This window comes from Onychomys torridus, chromosome 8, assembly GCF_903995425.1.
Source record: "Onychomys torridus chromosome 8, mOncTor1.1, whole genome shotgun sequence".
NCBI lineage: Eukaryota > Metazoa > Chordata > Mammalia > Rodentia > Cricetidae > Onychomys > Onychomys torridus.
Window position 1 is genome coordinate 92,062,006 of NC_050450.1, and position 13,209 is coordinate 92,075,214.

General features: G+C 51.9%; 1 protein-coding gene across 2 annotated transcripts in view; it reads left to right on the top strand.

Moving 5' to 3' along the window:
• The window catches only part of Crhr1 (corticotropin releasing hormone receptor 1), a 47,942-nt gene that overhangs the window by 31,176 nt on the left and 3,557 nt on the right, over positions 1 to 13,209 (top strand). For both annotated transcript variants that reach the window (XM_036196472.1, XM_036196473.1), the window contains 5 exons: positions 1,108 to 1,193; positions 9,578 to 9,684; positions 10,414 to 10,534; positions 10,712 to 10,865; positions 11,085 to 11,145. In XM_036196472.1, coding sequence (XP_036052365.1) covers positions 1,108 to 1,193; positions 9,578 to 9,684; positions 10,414 to 10,534; positions 10,712 to 10,865; positions 11,085 to 11,145 — 529 coding nt within the window. The remainder of the gene's footprint in view (positions 1 to 1,107; positions 1,194 to 9,577; positions 9,685 to 10,413; positions 10,535 to 10,711; positions 10,866 to 11,084; positions 11,146 to 13,209) is intronic.

Below are 13,209 nucleotides of genomic sequence, written 5' to 3' on the forward strand. Positions count from 1 at the left end.
TGTAACGCGAGAAATCCACAGAGTCTGCTTAAAGGGCAAAGGAATTTATTGGGGGAGAAAAACTCACTGTACAGAACAAAATTGTCACAGGTTCTGGAATGCTGGGGCACAGTCTCACGCAGTTCCGTCCGAGTCAGTCCCGCATCCAAGTCCCACAAGGGAGCAGAGAGGACTGCTATGTGCATCTCAGGTCTTTTGTTTGTTTGTTTGTTTGTTTTTTGAGACAGGGTTTCTCTCTGTAGCTTTGGAGCCTGTCCTGGACTAGCTCTGTAGACCAGGCTGGCCTCGAACTCACAGAGATCCACCTGCCTCTCCCTCCCGAGTGCTGGAATTACAGGCGTGTGCCACCACCGCTGGCGCATCTCAGGTCTTTAAGGGCAGATGAGAGGCCACGTCCCAGGGACATGTACGTCAAGGTCTTAGGCAGGTGAGAGCAGTGACCTGCTATGTCTCTAGGGCTGCGCTTCAGGGTCACAGAAGAGGTATCCACTACACATGTAAGACATGAGAACACACAGAGGGACAAACCCAAGGAACCCCACCATCTAAACCACCCATATGAGCAGTCACTACATATTCATCTACCAGATCTTGTCCAGCCGTGGGTCTTTTTTAAGACAGTCTCACTACGTAGCCCTGGCTGGCCTGTATCTCACTATACAGACCAGACTAACCTCAAACTTACAAAGATCCGCCTGCCTCTGTCTCTCAAGTGCCAAGATTAAGACATACACCACCACTTCCAGTGTCTCAAGTCACAGGATCTGTCATTCTCTGCTGTCATACAGGAGCCCACACAGAACATCTTGGAAGAATAGCAACTAGGAAATGTACCCCTGGAGAGGGTTTGTGGGGATGTAGCCCCTGTGGGTGAGGGAAGTCCATGACAATGCCAGTTTGGGCTAACAGAGCCAACGCCCTATGGGCAGCTTGTAGGGCACAGATGTAACTCTTTGTGGTACAGGAGGTGGAAAGAGGTAGGACATGGGGCAATCAGGAACCCCTCCCCCAGTTTTATTCCTGGGGTCCCAGCCAGGAGGCCCTGGGCTAGCTCAGATGTGTGGACAGACAGATGTCTCTTCTGTCATGATTTTCTTCTTTTCCCAGACAATGGCTACCGAGAATGCCTGGCCAATGGCAGCTGGGCCGCCCGTGTGAACTACTCTGAGTGCCAGGAGATTCTCAACGAAGAGGTGAGGATAGGCCACCATCCTGAGGGGCAGGCCAGGGCCACCGTCATAAGCTGGGTGCCTGCCACATGGCCAGTTGCGGCCTGGGAACTTTTCAGAAGCTGGTATTGAGGCTCTGCCTTTGGGAAGCTGGTGGGGAGCTGCTGGACGTGCTGAGTATAGTGAATTCAGTCCTGGTCCCTCTTCCTTCCTCCCTCCCTCCCTCCCTCCCTCTTCTCTCATTGATCTTTGGCTGCTTGCACTGGGTGTGGGACAGGGCTGGGGTGCCGTCAAGCCAGACAGCAGCTGGATCCACACTGACACCGAACAGTGACATCAGGGTCCAGCCTTGGGGTCTGTGTCAGAACCAGGGCTGGAAGCGGGGCGATGATGCAGTTTTAAAAAGCCCCAGAGACGCTTTGCGAAACCTCAGTGGTTTTGAGCAGCTGTTGCTTACATGGAATGCAAAATGTAAAAGGTACAGAAGGGGACGCAGCAAGAAGTGCCCCCTCCCATTGCTGTCCCTGCCAGTGTCTCATGCCCTCTGCCTGTACAAGTCAGTGTGTCTATGCATAATGTTTCTAGCCCAACGTCACCTGTTAAACAGACTACTTGACACCTGCTTCTTCATGTAGCCATCTTTCCCAGAGATTGTTCACGTCAGTTTAGAGCGGGCATCCTCATGCTCTTTATATTTGGACATATATTCTATAATATCCACTCTCCAGATGTGCTGTAACTTACTGGGCCAGTCTCAGTTTCTAAACTTAGCAGGTGCATGAATGTGTGGGTTTTTCTGTCACTGCCTCTACATACAGTCCCCCTTACCCCTTCTGAGGAGGCTGGGGTCAGGATGCTGGGTCCCTGTGCCTTAGGAGTGAGGAAGGCAAACTGGTTCAGGAGATCCTGGGAATCCCATCATCTGAAAGGTCTGAGTTAGAAAGGAACTTGAAGACCCTCCATCTCAACCTGAGATTTCCAGACATGCTTAATCTCACCCAGAGCAATTGTTCACACACAGGCACCAGAACTTATAAGGTCAAACTTCCCAGGGACAACCTGGGGATGGGCATTTTTAGATGTGTATGTGGTATGTATGTATGTATGTACATATTCCTGATCACATGTGTGTGAGTACATGTGCACATGTATGTATCTGTGTGGACAGCAGAGGGTATCTTCCCAGATCACTCTCCACTTTATTTACTGAGGCAGACTCTCACTGAACCCAAAGCTCAGCAACAGCTGGTCTAGCAGCTTGCCTCAGAGATCCCCTGTCTCGCCCACCAAGCATCGAGACTACAGGTGGGCCGCCACAGCCACTCAGCTTTCAAAATTATTTTTATTATTTTTTATGAGTGTTTTGCCTACATGTGTGCCTGTGTACCATATGTGTGCCTGGTGCCTGAAACGACAAGAGGGCATCAGAAACCCTGGAGCCAGGTCCTCTGGAAGAGTACCACAGTGCTCTTAACCACTGAGCCATAGCTAACTCCCCTGCTCAGCTCTTATGTGGAGATTTAAACTCCAGTCCTCATGCTCGCGTAGTAAGCACTTTTCCCACAGAACTGTATCCCCAAACCCAGGAACTGGCATTTTTAACAGATGGCACATGAAGCGAAAGTGAGAAACCGGAACCTGGAAAGTGGGAAGTAACATACAGTGTCACATAGCCAGAGTGTGAATGTGCACTGGAGTCATAGTTCAGAACCAGTAATGAAGCAAGGTGCATGGGGACAGTGACTTGCCCCACCCCAGACTATTTGGCTTTAAGCCACCAAGCTATTGATGTCTTCTTCTAGAAGCCAGGCCAGTTTCAGCTGAAAGGATGTCATGCTGCTGTCTATTAGGTGGGAAAGCTCCTCGGGATGCAGCATGAATCTTGGCATCTTGGATCCAACGAGGCCTCACCAGCTTGGTTGTCTGACCCTGACCCCGCTATGAGCCAACTTGAGCAGGCCTAGGCTGGGCGAGGGTCAGAGCCCAGCTAGGAAGCAGGTGTGCCAGGAAATGGTGGGGCAGGAGACTCCTTCTCCAGCCTACAGTAGAGGAGACAGTGGGAAAGAGATGGGCTTATGCTCTGAAAGGCAGGTCAGACAGCCTCTTAAAGCCACAGTTCCTGCCAGAGAGGGGTGGTGCAGATGGGAACATGTCGGCAAAGCACAAGTCTTCTGTCTCTCCTACTGTGGCTACCTAGCTGCAAGGTCAATGGAGGCGTCTGATGCCTCCCCAGCTGTCCCGCAGTGAGACTGACATCCCCACTTCCACATACAACAAGAGGCATCTGGCCCTTGGATTTGGGCAAAGCTGGAGTCTCCACAGTTCAAGTTCCCGACCCACCTCTGAGTCTCCTGACTCAGGATTCCCACCTCTCTTGCCCTAACTTAATCTCCTTTCTTCTGATTGGCTGATGTGGGGGATCGCAGAAGCCTCCCTTCTAGGTCACCTGTCAGGATGGGAGCCTCCCTTCCTTCCAGCAAGACTAGGTAAGGAGACTAGGAGCACCCCTCTTTGGCAGCATGATTGGAGCAGGATTGGCCTGGGGGTATCCAGTTTGGGGTCTAGAGATGGCTGAAGGTGCTCCCATGTTCTGTGACCTTGAGCAGGGAACTTTGTTGAAATACCCTAGCGAGGCTAAGAATAACTCGGCTCTTGGCTCCAGGCAGGAGGGAGAGGGTATCAGCTTGAACCTTGGCAAAGAAAGGAGATTTATCTTCCCACCATGCCTCAGTCTTCTCCCAGGAAGTCAGGATAGGTGGCAGTGTAATCCAGGAAGGTGACATGGATGGGGAAGGTCCAGGTAGCATGGGTCCTGACTTGGTGGGACTGAGACCCACATATACCACACAGTGACTCAGCCCTTCCTGGTCCACCTCTGTCTGGCTCTGCTGCTCTTCCCTGGCCACCCCTGCTGGCCAGGCTGCATGGCTGCTCTAAGTAACCAGTTCCTTTAGGGAACACACCATCTCTGCTGCCAGCCCCTAGCCTCCAAGTTTCTCTGTCCTCTCAGGTTTACAAAGAGGCAAGCGTCTAGCTGAATGAGCAGCAGGTTGCTCAGGTCTGAGCCTGGGATAAGCCCAGATCAATCACAAGCATTGTGGGGGATGGGGTGCAAATAAAGGCTCTGTCTTAGTTTCTTTTTGGTTGCACCAGGACCAAGGCAACTTACAAAAGAAAGCCTTTCGCTTGGGGCTCACAGTTCCAGAGGGTTAGAGTCCATGACCGTCACAGCTGGGAGAATGGCAGCAGGCAGGTATGGCACCGGAGCAATAATGGAGAGCTTATTGAGCTTAGCCAAGAAGCAGACAGAGAACTAAGGATGGCGTGGGCTTTTGAAACCTTAAAGCCTGCCCCCAGTGACACACCTCCTCTAATAAAGGCCACGCCTCCTCATCCTTCCCAAACAGTTCCACCAACTGGGGACCAGTATTCAAACATAGGAGCCAATGGGAGCCATTCTCACTCAAATCACCACAGGGTCCTCAGAAGGCTGCCTGAGAAATGAAACTTGTGAGGGCATGGAGACTCAGGTACAGAGATCTGTCTACAGTGGGCACCTCCTGGAGACAGATCCTCAGCTGGGAAACTTGATTCATCTAGGCCAGGGATGGCACAGAGCCTGCATGAACTTCTGCTTCCTGTAGCTTTACCCACAAAGTGACCATTTACACTGTCCTCAACTATTGTCTGTTCCCCTGAAACAAATATTATCTCCTCCCCCACACCCCACTGAGCACAAGGCCTCAAGCTCTTCCTGGGAGGTTCCAGTGGGGACAGGAAAGGGACTCTGAGAGTTTATGAGTCAGGGGTCAGGGCAGGAGGTGGAGCAGTGATTGGAATGGGATGCTAAGATGTGCAGATGCTCAGCAACTTACTGGGCTTCTTGCTAAAGGAAAGATTCTGATTCTGTGCATCTGGGGTGGGGCTCGACTCTGCCTTTCTCAAGATGTCTGTAAACCCCTGGCTGCTGTTACTGCTGGTTTAGGGACCACACTTTAAGAATTAGAGGTATGGACCACCCACAGAGGAGTAAGGGAGGCAACTCAGGAAGCCAGATGGACAGGAAATGCCCCAAGTATGATGAGCAGGAATGGGGAGTGAGAGAGGCAGGCCACCTGGAAGGAGCTGTGGAGAGCTCATTGCTTTCATCCTGGCAGGGCATCCACAGGTCTGATGGCGCTGGCCTCTGGGGCAAAATGGTTTCTTCCAGCCTGGTCAGAATCAGCTCAGCAGAAACTGCTTGTTAGAGTCTGGTCTTAGGGCACAGCACAGAGGTCCCTCTCCAGCACCCCACTGTGCCACCCTCCTCAGGGAGCCTGTGGATCTCTGGTCTCCAGACTGGACAGGGAAAGAGTACTGCTCAAGCTTCCCAGGGTTGGTTCTGTCCAGTTTGTGTTTTGGGAATACAGTGGCTTCTTCAGTTCTTGTGTTTATGTGTGTGTATGTGTGTGTGTGTGTGTGTGTGTGTGTGTGTGTGTGTGTGTGTGTCTGTGTGTGTATGTGTGTGTGTGTGTGTGTCTGTGTCTGTGTGTGTGTGTGTCTGTATGTGTTTTGTTTTTTTGAGACAGGGTTTCTCTGTGTAGTTTTGGTGCCTGTAGACCAGGCTGGCCTCGAACTCACAGAGATCTGCCTGCCTCTGCCTCCCAAGTGCTAGAATTAAAGGCGTGTGCCGCCGCAGCAGCCGCTGCCGCCGCCACCACCACCACCACCACCACCACCACCACCACCACCTGGCTCACATCTGCAGTTCCTGATGGCTTGTCCCCAGGACTCAGGATGTCACTGACATCTTTTGTAGGGAGTCCGGGGAGATCATTGGCTATCTCTTGAGACATTTATTGGCTGGTCTCTTGACAACCTCGTAGGGTGTTACTAGCTTTTCCTTGGGGTGCTGCTGGCTCCCTCTCTGGGTGTTCCTAGGTGTCTTTCTGGACAGTGCTGGCTGGAGCTCTGGTTGTTAATGGAATTTCTCAGTGTCACCGTTCGGCCTGGGTGCCACCAGATGTTTTCATCTCTCAGAGTATTGGCAACTGTCTTGATATGGTTTTGTTATTGGAACAGAATACTTAAGAATGAGTCTTTTCATTTTTGAGACAAGGTCACATGTGGTCCAAGCTGACCTCAAGCTTCCTATCTAAATGGGGGGCTGGAAAGATGGCTCAGCTGTCAAAAGCACTTGCTCTTTGCACCCACCCAGGTTCCACCCCAGGCATTCACACAGTGACTCTGTAACATCTGTAACTTCAGTTCCAGGAGATCCAATGCCCTCTTCTGACCTCTGCAGCCACCAGGCACATCCTTGATGCACACACACACATGCAAACAAAACACTCTCAGACACAAAGAGAAAATAAACAAATCTAAACAAACTGTTTAAACTTGAACTCCCGTTCCTGTAAGCCCAAGCCCTGAGTTCTGGGCTTCCAGGCATAGGGCACCACTCCTGGTGTTATGGGTTGCTAAGACTCGAACCCAAGGCTTCATGCATGCTAGGCAAGCACTCTATCAGCTGGGCTGCATCCCCAGCTTGTGGGTCATTTGTAATGACTAGAAATGGATTGGCTTTTGGTTCTGGAAGCTGAGACATTGAAGGTTGAGGGCTAGCATCTTACAAAGGCCTTCCTCCTGTGTTGTCTCATGACAGAGGGCAAAGAAAGAGAAAGCAGACGGGCCTCACATCCTCTTAGAAGGAACCAGATCCTGCAGTGAGGTACTCACTCTGCTGGGAGGCCCCACATCCAACAGCTCTGTACTGGGCACCAGTTTCCAGCACTTAAACTTTCATATTCATATCAGAGCAGCTGCCATGTCTCAGGTGTCTCTGGCACTCTCTCCAGACATTGGCATCCCTGAAGCTGTCTTGGTGTCCTGTTCCTTGGATTGCATCAGGCCCTTGAGGTGTGAGGCAGGGGGAACCCAGAGCTTGACCCAACTGGATCTCTGGCCGCTGAGGCATTGGGCTTTGTCCCATTCCAACCCTCATTGAAGAAAAACCCTCCTGAGCTGCACTCTCTCTGGCGAAGCCCCTCCACCAAGATCCTGGACCCAGCAGAGATGAGAGCACCCCAGAGAGTGCCTTTCCCCTAATCCCTGCCTGTTCTCCTCCTAACCCTGAGGGTGGAAGGGGAAGAGGACCCTACGAGCCAGGCAGGCCCGGGTTCTGATTGCTAGCTGTACAGCCTGGATCAGTTGTGTGGCCTTTCCAACCAGAAAACAAGAGTGCAAGGGGCAGTCTCCGTGACATCACTGAGGATTATGGTCTGGGACCCAGCATACAGTAGGTGCTTAGTAATGACTTCTCTCAAAACTACCCAGCTGCACCCCGATGAGCAAGTGGAGCAACCAGGGGAAGGGCTCTGACAGCAGAGGCCAGCAAGCCCTTCTTCCCTCTCCCTCCTAGGTCCATGGAGAAAGCTGGGGCATGGCAGCAGCTCAGTGCCACAGATGTTGTTATTACCCAGGGGCTTCTCAGCATGGATGTGTGGAAAATTTAATAAAAGAGAATCAAGTGCTGATTCCAGACAGGCTTTGCCTTGTGCATGCCTGTCTGGAGCCTCTGGTAGGATCCTGGCATCTGCCAAAGGCCCTTAGAGACCCTTGGCATTTTAGGGCAGAATGGACCCCTCCCCTTGCCTTCCCGCTATCTCCACTCACGATCCTGGGGTCCTAGGGCTCCCGAGGCATGAGCTGCTCATGTGATGTCCCGCCTTCCTGGGGCCTAGGAAAGGGTGCCTGGGAGTTTTGCATTGGGAATCTTCAGAGAGCTGGGCACTGGGTACTGGCTGGCCCCCTGTGAAGTAAGGACTTGATTTGTACCATCAATGTCTTGCCAAGCTGCACGTGTAGGTAAGAGATGGTTTTTAAGCTGCAATTGATAACCTTGAGCAAGTCAACATTCCTCTGGGTTTCTTTTTCCGGAAAGGAAGCTACAGATGTGTTTGCAGCTTTTTCCAGAGTCACTTCAAAGCTATAGGGTAAGGAGAACTCTGGGTGGGAAGGCTTTCACATGCTTGCCAGTAGCTTCCATTGTATACTCATAATTGAATAATTAAAGAAGTTAGGGGCCAGAGAGATGGCTCAGTGGGTAAAAGTGCCACCAAGTGTGACAAACTGAGTTTAATCTCTAGGGTCGCCTGGTGGAAGGAGAGGCCTGGCTTGTGCAAGTCGTCCCTAACTTCCACACACAAGCCATGACACAAACGGCCATCCTCATGCTCCTACACACACACACACACACACACACACACACACACACACACACACACTGAATAAATAAATAAATGTAGTTGAGCCGGACGGTGGTGGCGCTCACCTTTAATCCCAGCACTCAGGAGGCAGAGGCAGGCAAATCTCCATGAGTTCGAGATCAGTCTAGGCTACAGAGTGAGTTCCAGGGAAGGCTCCAAAGCTACACAGAGAAACCCTGTCTCAAAAAATAAATAAATAAATAAATAAATAAATAAATAAATAAATAAATGTAATTAAAATGTTTTTTAAAAATTACGAATGGCTGAGGATGTAGTTCATAGTAGGCAGAGCATTTGCCTAGCCTGCTCAAGGCCCTGGATTCAATTTCTAAGAAGGGAAAGAATGAAAAGAGGTATTGTTCACTTGGGGCAGCCCCTGGGCCAGGCAAGGAGTAGGGAAAGGTCCAGGAATGAAGAATGTATGTTCTTTCTTACAAGGGTTTGTGTATGGTACATGCATGTGTTCATATATAGACACATGGGGGGAAATACATCCATGAGTGCCTATGGAGGTCAGAGGCGGATGTAGGGTGTTTTCTACCTTATTTTTTTGTGAAACAGGGGTCTCTTCACTAAACCTGAAGCTGACAGTCTCACTGGGACAGCAGGCTAGGACCCCAGGGACCCAGCTTCCCTGATACCCTGTTGAGATTACAGATCCCCACAGTCACACTTGGCTTTCATGTGAGTGCCAGGGATCCAAACCCAGGTCCTGGTGCAGCCAGACTCAGGTGCGACCAGGAAGATGGGGATTCAGTTCAGAAGTGAATGAGGGATGAAATCTCAGAGTCTCTGCACCCACCACAGCCATGGTGTTAGGACAGAATTAGGCATGAGCATCTGCGAGCACAGGAGTCTATGTGTGGGTGGGTACAGTGTTTGTTAAGGTGACTCGGGAGCCCTGTATGATACGGGTGCAGCTTTGATTCCTATCTGCCTAACTGCACAGCATGGCAGACAGACTGGCCCAAGTGGATGGTGCTACTCCATGGTGGCGCATGGCTCACAGGGTCACTCTGGAGCAGGGCAAACCCTGTGACTGTTCCCACTTGTCCCCCCAACACCCCTTCCCGGTGCTGTCCTCATGGAGCTGTTTCGTTCAATGGGTGCAGAGGTATGGGTGTTCAGGAGCCTCAACTCTGACTCTCTCTCCTGCCACAGAAGAAGAGCAAAGTGCACTACCACATTGCCGTCATCATCAACTACCTGGGCCACTGCATCTCCCTGGTGGCCCTCCTGGTGGCCTTTGTCCTCTTTCTGCGTCTCAGGTGAGAGGGCCCGGGCGCTGCTTCCTGCTAAACCCTGGGCCCCTGAGCATGTGCAGGTGAGGCAGAGAAGATCCAGGCATAGCTCCAGGATGAGAGCACTGACAAAGGAGTAACCTGCCTCTCGCTTGAGTACAAGGGAAGAGCGAGCGTCTGCAGGCATCTTGGGTCTCTTAGGACCTCTGGCAGTCATATCTGTCCTTTCCCCCAGCAGCTGCTGGAGGAAGCAGAGTAAGGAACAAAGCCCGGCTCACCCGTGTTACCAACTCCTAAAGCTGGTCCTCATCCCTCTTGGGGTTATCGGGCAGGTAGATCCTTGTCGGTGAGAGTTCCACAGAGTGATATCCCTGTCTCAAGGTCAAATGTGTCATGGCCCAAGTGATAGGAAAAAGCTGGGAGTGGGTGGGGCCAGGAACTGAAAGTCAAGTCAAGAGAGGGCTTACTGTTGAAGGTCTCTCCTTTTGGTTAGCCCTCTGCCTCTCAATCCTGCGGTGTGGAGAACCAAGGGGGAACCCCTGACCACACCAGGCTCTGCCAGGAGTGAATATCTTGGTGGCCCCAGATAGGAAAGGCCCTGTGGAGCTCAGGTCAACCAGTCAGCCCCACTCACTCCAGGCTTTAGTCCCTCCATCTTGCGTCTGGGCTGGAAGGATGCTGGCACCCACGCTCATCCCTCCCCCCTCTCTCTCTCCTCCTGTTGCTGTTACCACCTGCCCACTCCCGCTGCCCCAGGAGCATCCGGTGCCTGAGAAACATCATCCACTGGAACCTCATCTCGGCTTTCATCCTGCGTAACGCCACGTGGTTTGTGGTCCAGCTCACCATGAGCCCCGAGGTCCACCAGAGCAATGTGGTGCGTCCCAGCTAGGGAGACAGCAAAGTCCAAGCCTGGGTCGGAGGGGCTAGAGTGGAGCTGCCCCGTAGGAGGGCCAGGCCTGGGTACCCACAGAACAAGGACCCCAAAGAGCCTGAGGGTGGGGCACTGTCCCTGACCACCCCTCAAGCTCATTGTCATCTCTGGTTGGGGCAGGGATGGTGCAGGTTGGTGACAGCTGCCTACAACTACTTCCACGTCACCAACTTCTTCTGGATGTTTGGTGAGGGCTGCTACCTGCACACGGCCATTGTGCTCACATACTCCACTGACCGTCTGCGCAAGTGGATGTTCATCTGCATTGGCTGGGGTGAGCTGGGCCAGCCCTGCCCCTGAGTCTCCTCACCAAGGACATGGGCTTTCCGGGTCAGGAGGGTAGTGTGTGCACCCTTCTTAGGGGTGAGAGTAGTGGGATCCCCATGAAGGAAGCATCGGAACTCAACTCCCAGAACTCCCTGCTCTGCTATAGTTCCTGGGCTGTCCTGGGGTCTTCCATCAAAGTTTCAATGACAGCCCCTCTCTCTCTCAGGTGTACCTTTCCCCATCATTGTGGCATGGGCCATCGGGAAGCTGTACTATGACAATGAAAAGTAAGTCACTTGTGAGATCAGAGCCTAGCTCTTCAGCATGCTCCCCAGGGGACTTTGGCCATTGTCTGCCCTATAAAGGCAGTGGCTTCTGCATCAACAAAGGCAGAGCTGAGCACTGGCCTCAATTCTAGGGTCCTTTCTAGTGCTCTGCCAAAGGTGGAGCTAGACAGCCAGGGTCCCAGCCTGGCACCTGTCTGGAGTTTTAAGGAGAGCAATACCAAAAGTCAGGCAGCCCAGGGTCTGAATTGTGCCATCACTAAGTAGCTATGTGATCTTGGGGCTGTCGCAGCAGGCCTCTGTTTCCTCATCTGTGAAATGGGCATCTTCCTTCTAGCTACTATCCCAAAGCTGTAGTGAGGAAGAAGTGCATCCGTGCACACTTAAGCACATAGAATAGTGCCTGGTACCCAGTAAATGCTACACAAATGCTTGTTACCATCAAGGCGTGTTTTACAATAAGATTGTGTGGGTTTAATGGAAACTGGTCCAGGGGCTTTCAAAGACTCTTCCAGCTCCTCTCTGAAGGCTCAGGTTGTTTGTAAAGGAGACGTGTGCATTCCCAGTCAACCCTGAAGTCACAGCTTGCACATGTGGGCATTCCCAGCTGCCCCTCACAAGAATCATATGGGAAGACCCAGAAAGTTCTGTACCTTAGAGCTCCATGCTCTATGGGCCTGAGGTGTGGGCTGGGTAACAGGGTGGTTCCAGTGTGAAGCTAAGATTGAGAACTTCATAGAATGACGGAGAAGGTGAGAGGAGCCAGGCAAAGCAGAAGCCAATACAAGTGTCCCATAAGCATTTCCAGATCCCAGCTGGCTGACGGATTGCCTGGGGGTTCACAGTGGCAGGGCCCTCCTCTCCCCTCACTGGGCTGCACCAGAAGTCTGGAAGAGTATTATCCACATTTGTGAAAGTGGTTCCTTCTGCCTCAGACTGGAGTGTTTGCACAGCGTCAGGGTGGGCGGCAGGCTGCAGGAAGCCAGTTCACTGAAGTGGGGGTGGGGTGTTCCCGGGGGATCCTCTTGGGAATTCCTGGATGGGGCTGCCTGTGCTTTGTAGGATGTGAAAATGTGAGTACAAGAGATGGGGGTGAGGAAGGGGGAAGGAGGAGGGAGAGAAGAAAGGAAGAGAGAGGCCTTCCCACCCTGGAGCTGGAGAAAAAGTGCCAGCTAAAAACAAAGGTAGGTCTGAGCAGCCCTGAGGCTCCATCTGGTGGACAGATGCAGGCAGTGCAGCGGAAAGATTCTGGGCATGTGAACGTGAGGTGGGAAGGTGAGCAGAGACCTGAGTTTGGAGCCCACAAACAGTGGTGTATGACCTGAGTAGTGTTAAACAAACTTGTTACAGCCAGATGGTCACATATACAAACTTCACATCCTACTTTGCAGAAGCATCCCTTGCAAGGACACAGGACTTCCGATTTGCCCTGTCCCCACCTACTCCCCCAAGCTTGCTAACGGGCAGCTCAGGAGACTACAAAGCAACCCGACCTTTTGCCATAGATGTTGGCTGTGACATTTCTCCTGCACAGGCTGCTCTCCAATGGAGTCCGACAGAAATTGCTAGCTGTTAGTAACTTGGGTGGAAGGGCAGTGAGCATGTTAGCCACAGCTACTCCCAGAGTCCCTCGGTGGGCGCCTGAGACAGCAGGGCTAAGGCCAGGCTCTAGGCTGTTTCTGGCTTGATGTTTTGAGAATTCCTTCCCTGAGATATACAAATAAGCAGCTACCCCTTCCTTGTGGGGGTCCAACGACAAACTCAAATACAATTCACAGAAGTCCAACTGGGGAAACCAGTGAATTTACTGGGATCACTTACAGGGCATAGATGAAGGGTTATTTTTAAGAGCATTGGCAACCTCAAAGTAGCCACACCACTCAAAAGCTTTCCCACAGCATGGGTAGTGACTTCCCTATAGCCACATAAATGGAGTCTCACCTTCAGTTAACTCTATAAACTCTAGCACCTCCTACGACATGAGGCTATGTGTGGTTAGGGCAGAATTATCTACAACAGGCCTAGAAGTACAGGAGGAAATGGCTGGACTCTCAGGCTAGGGTCCAT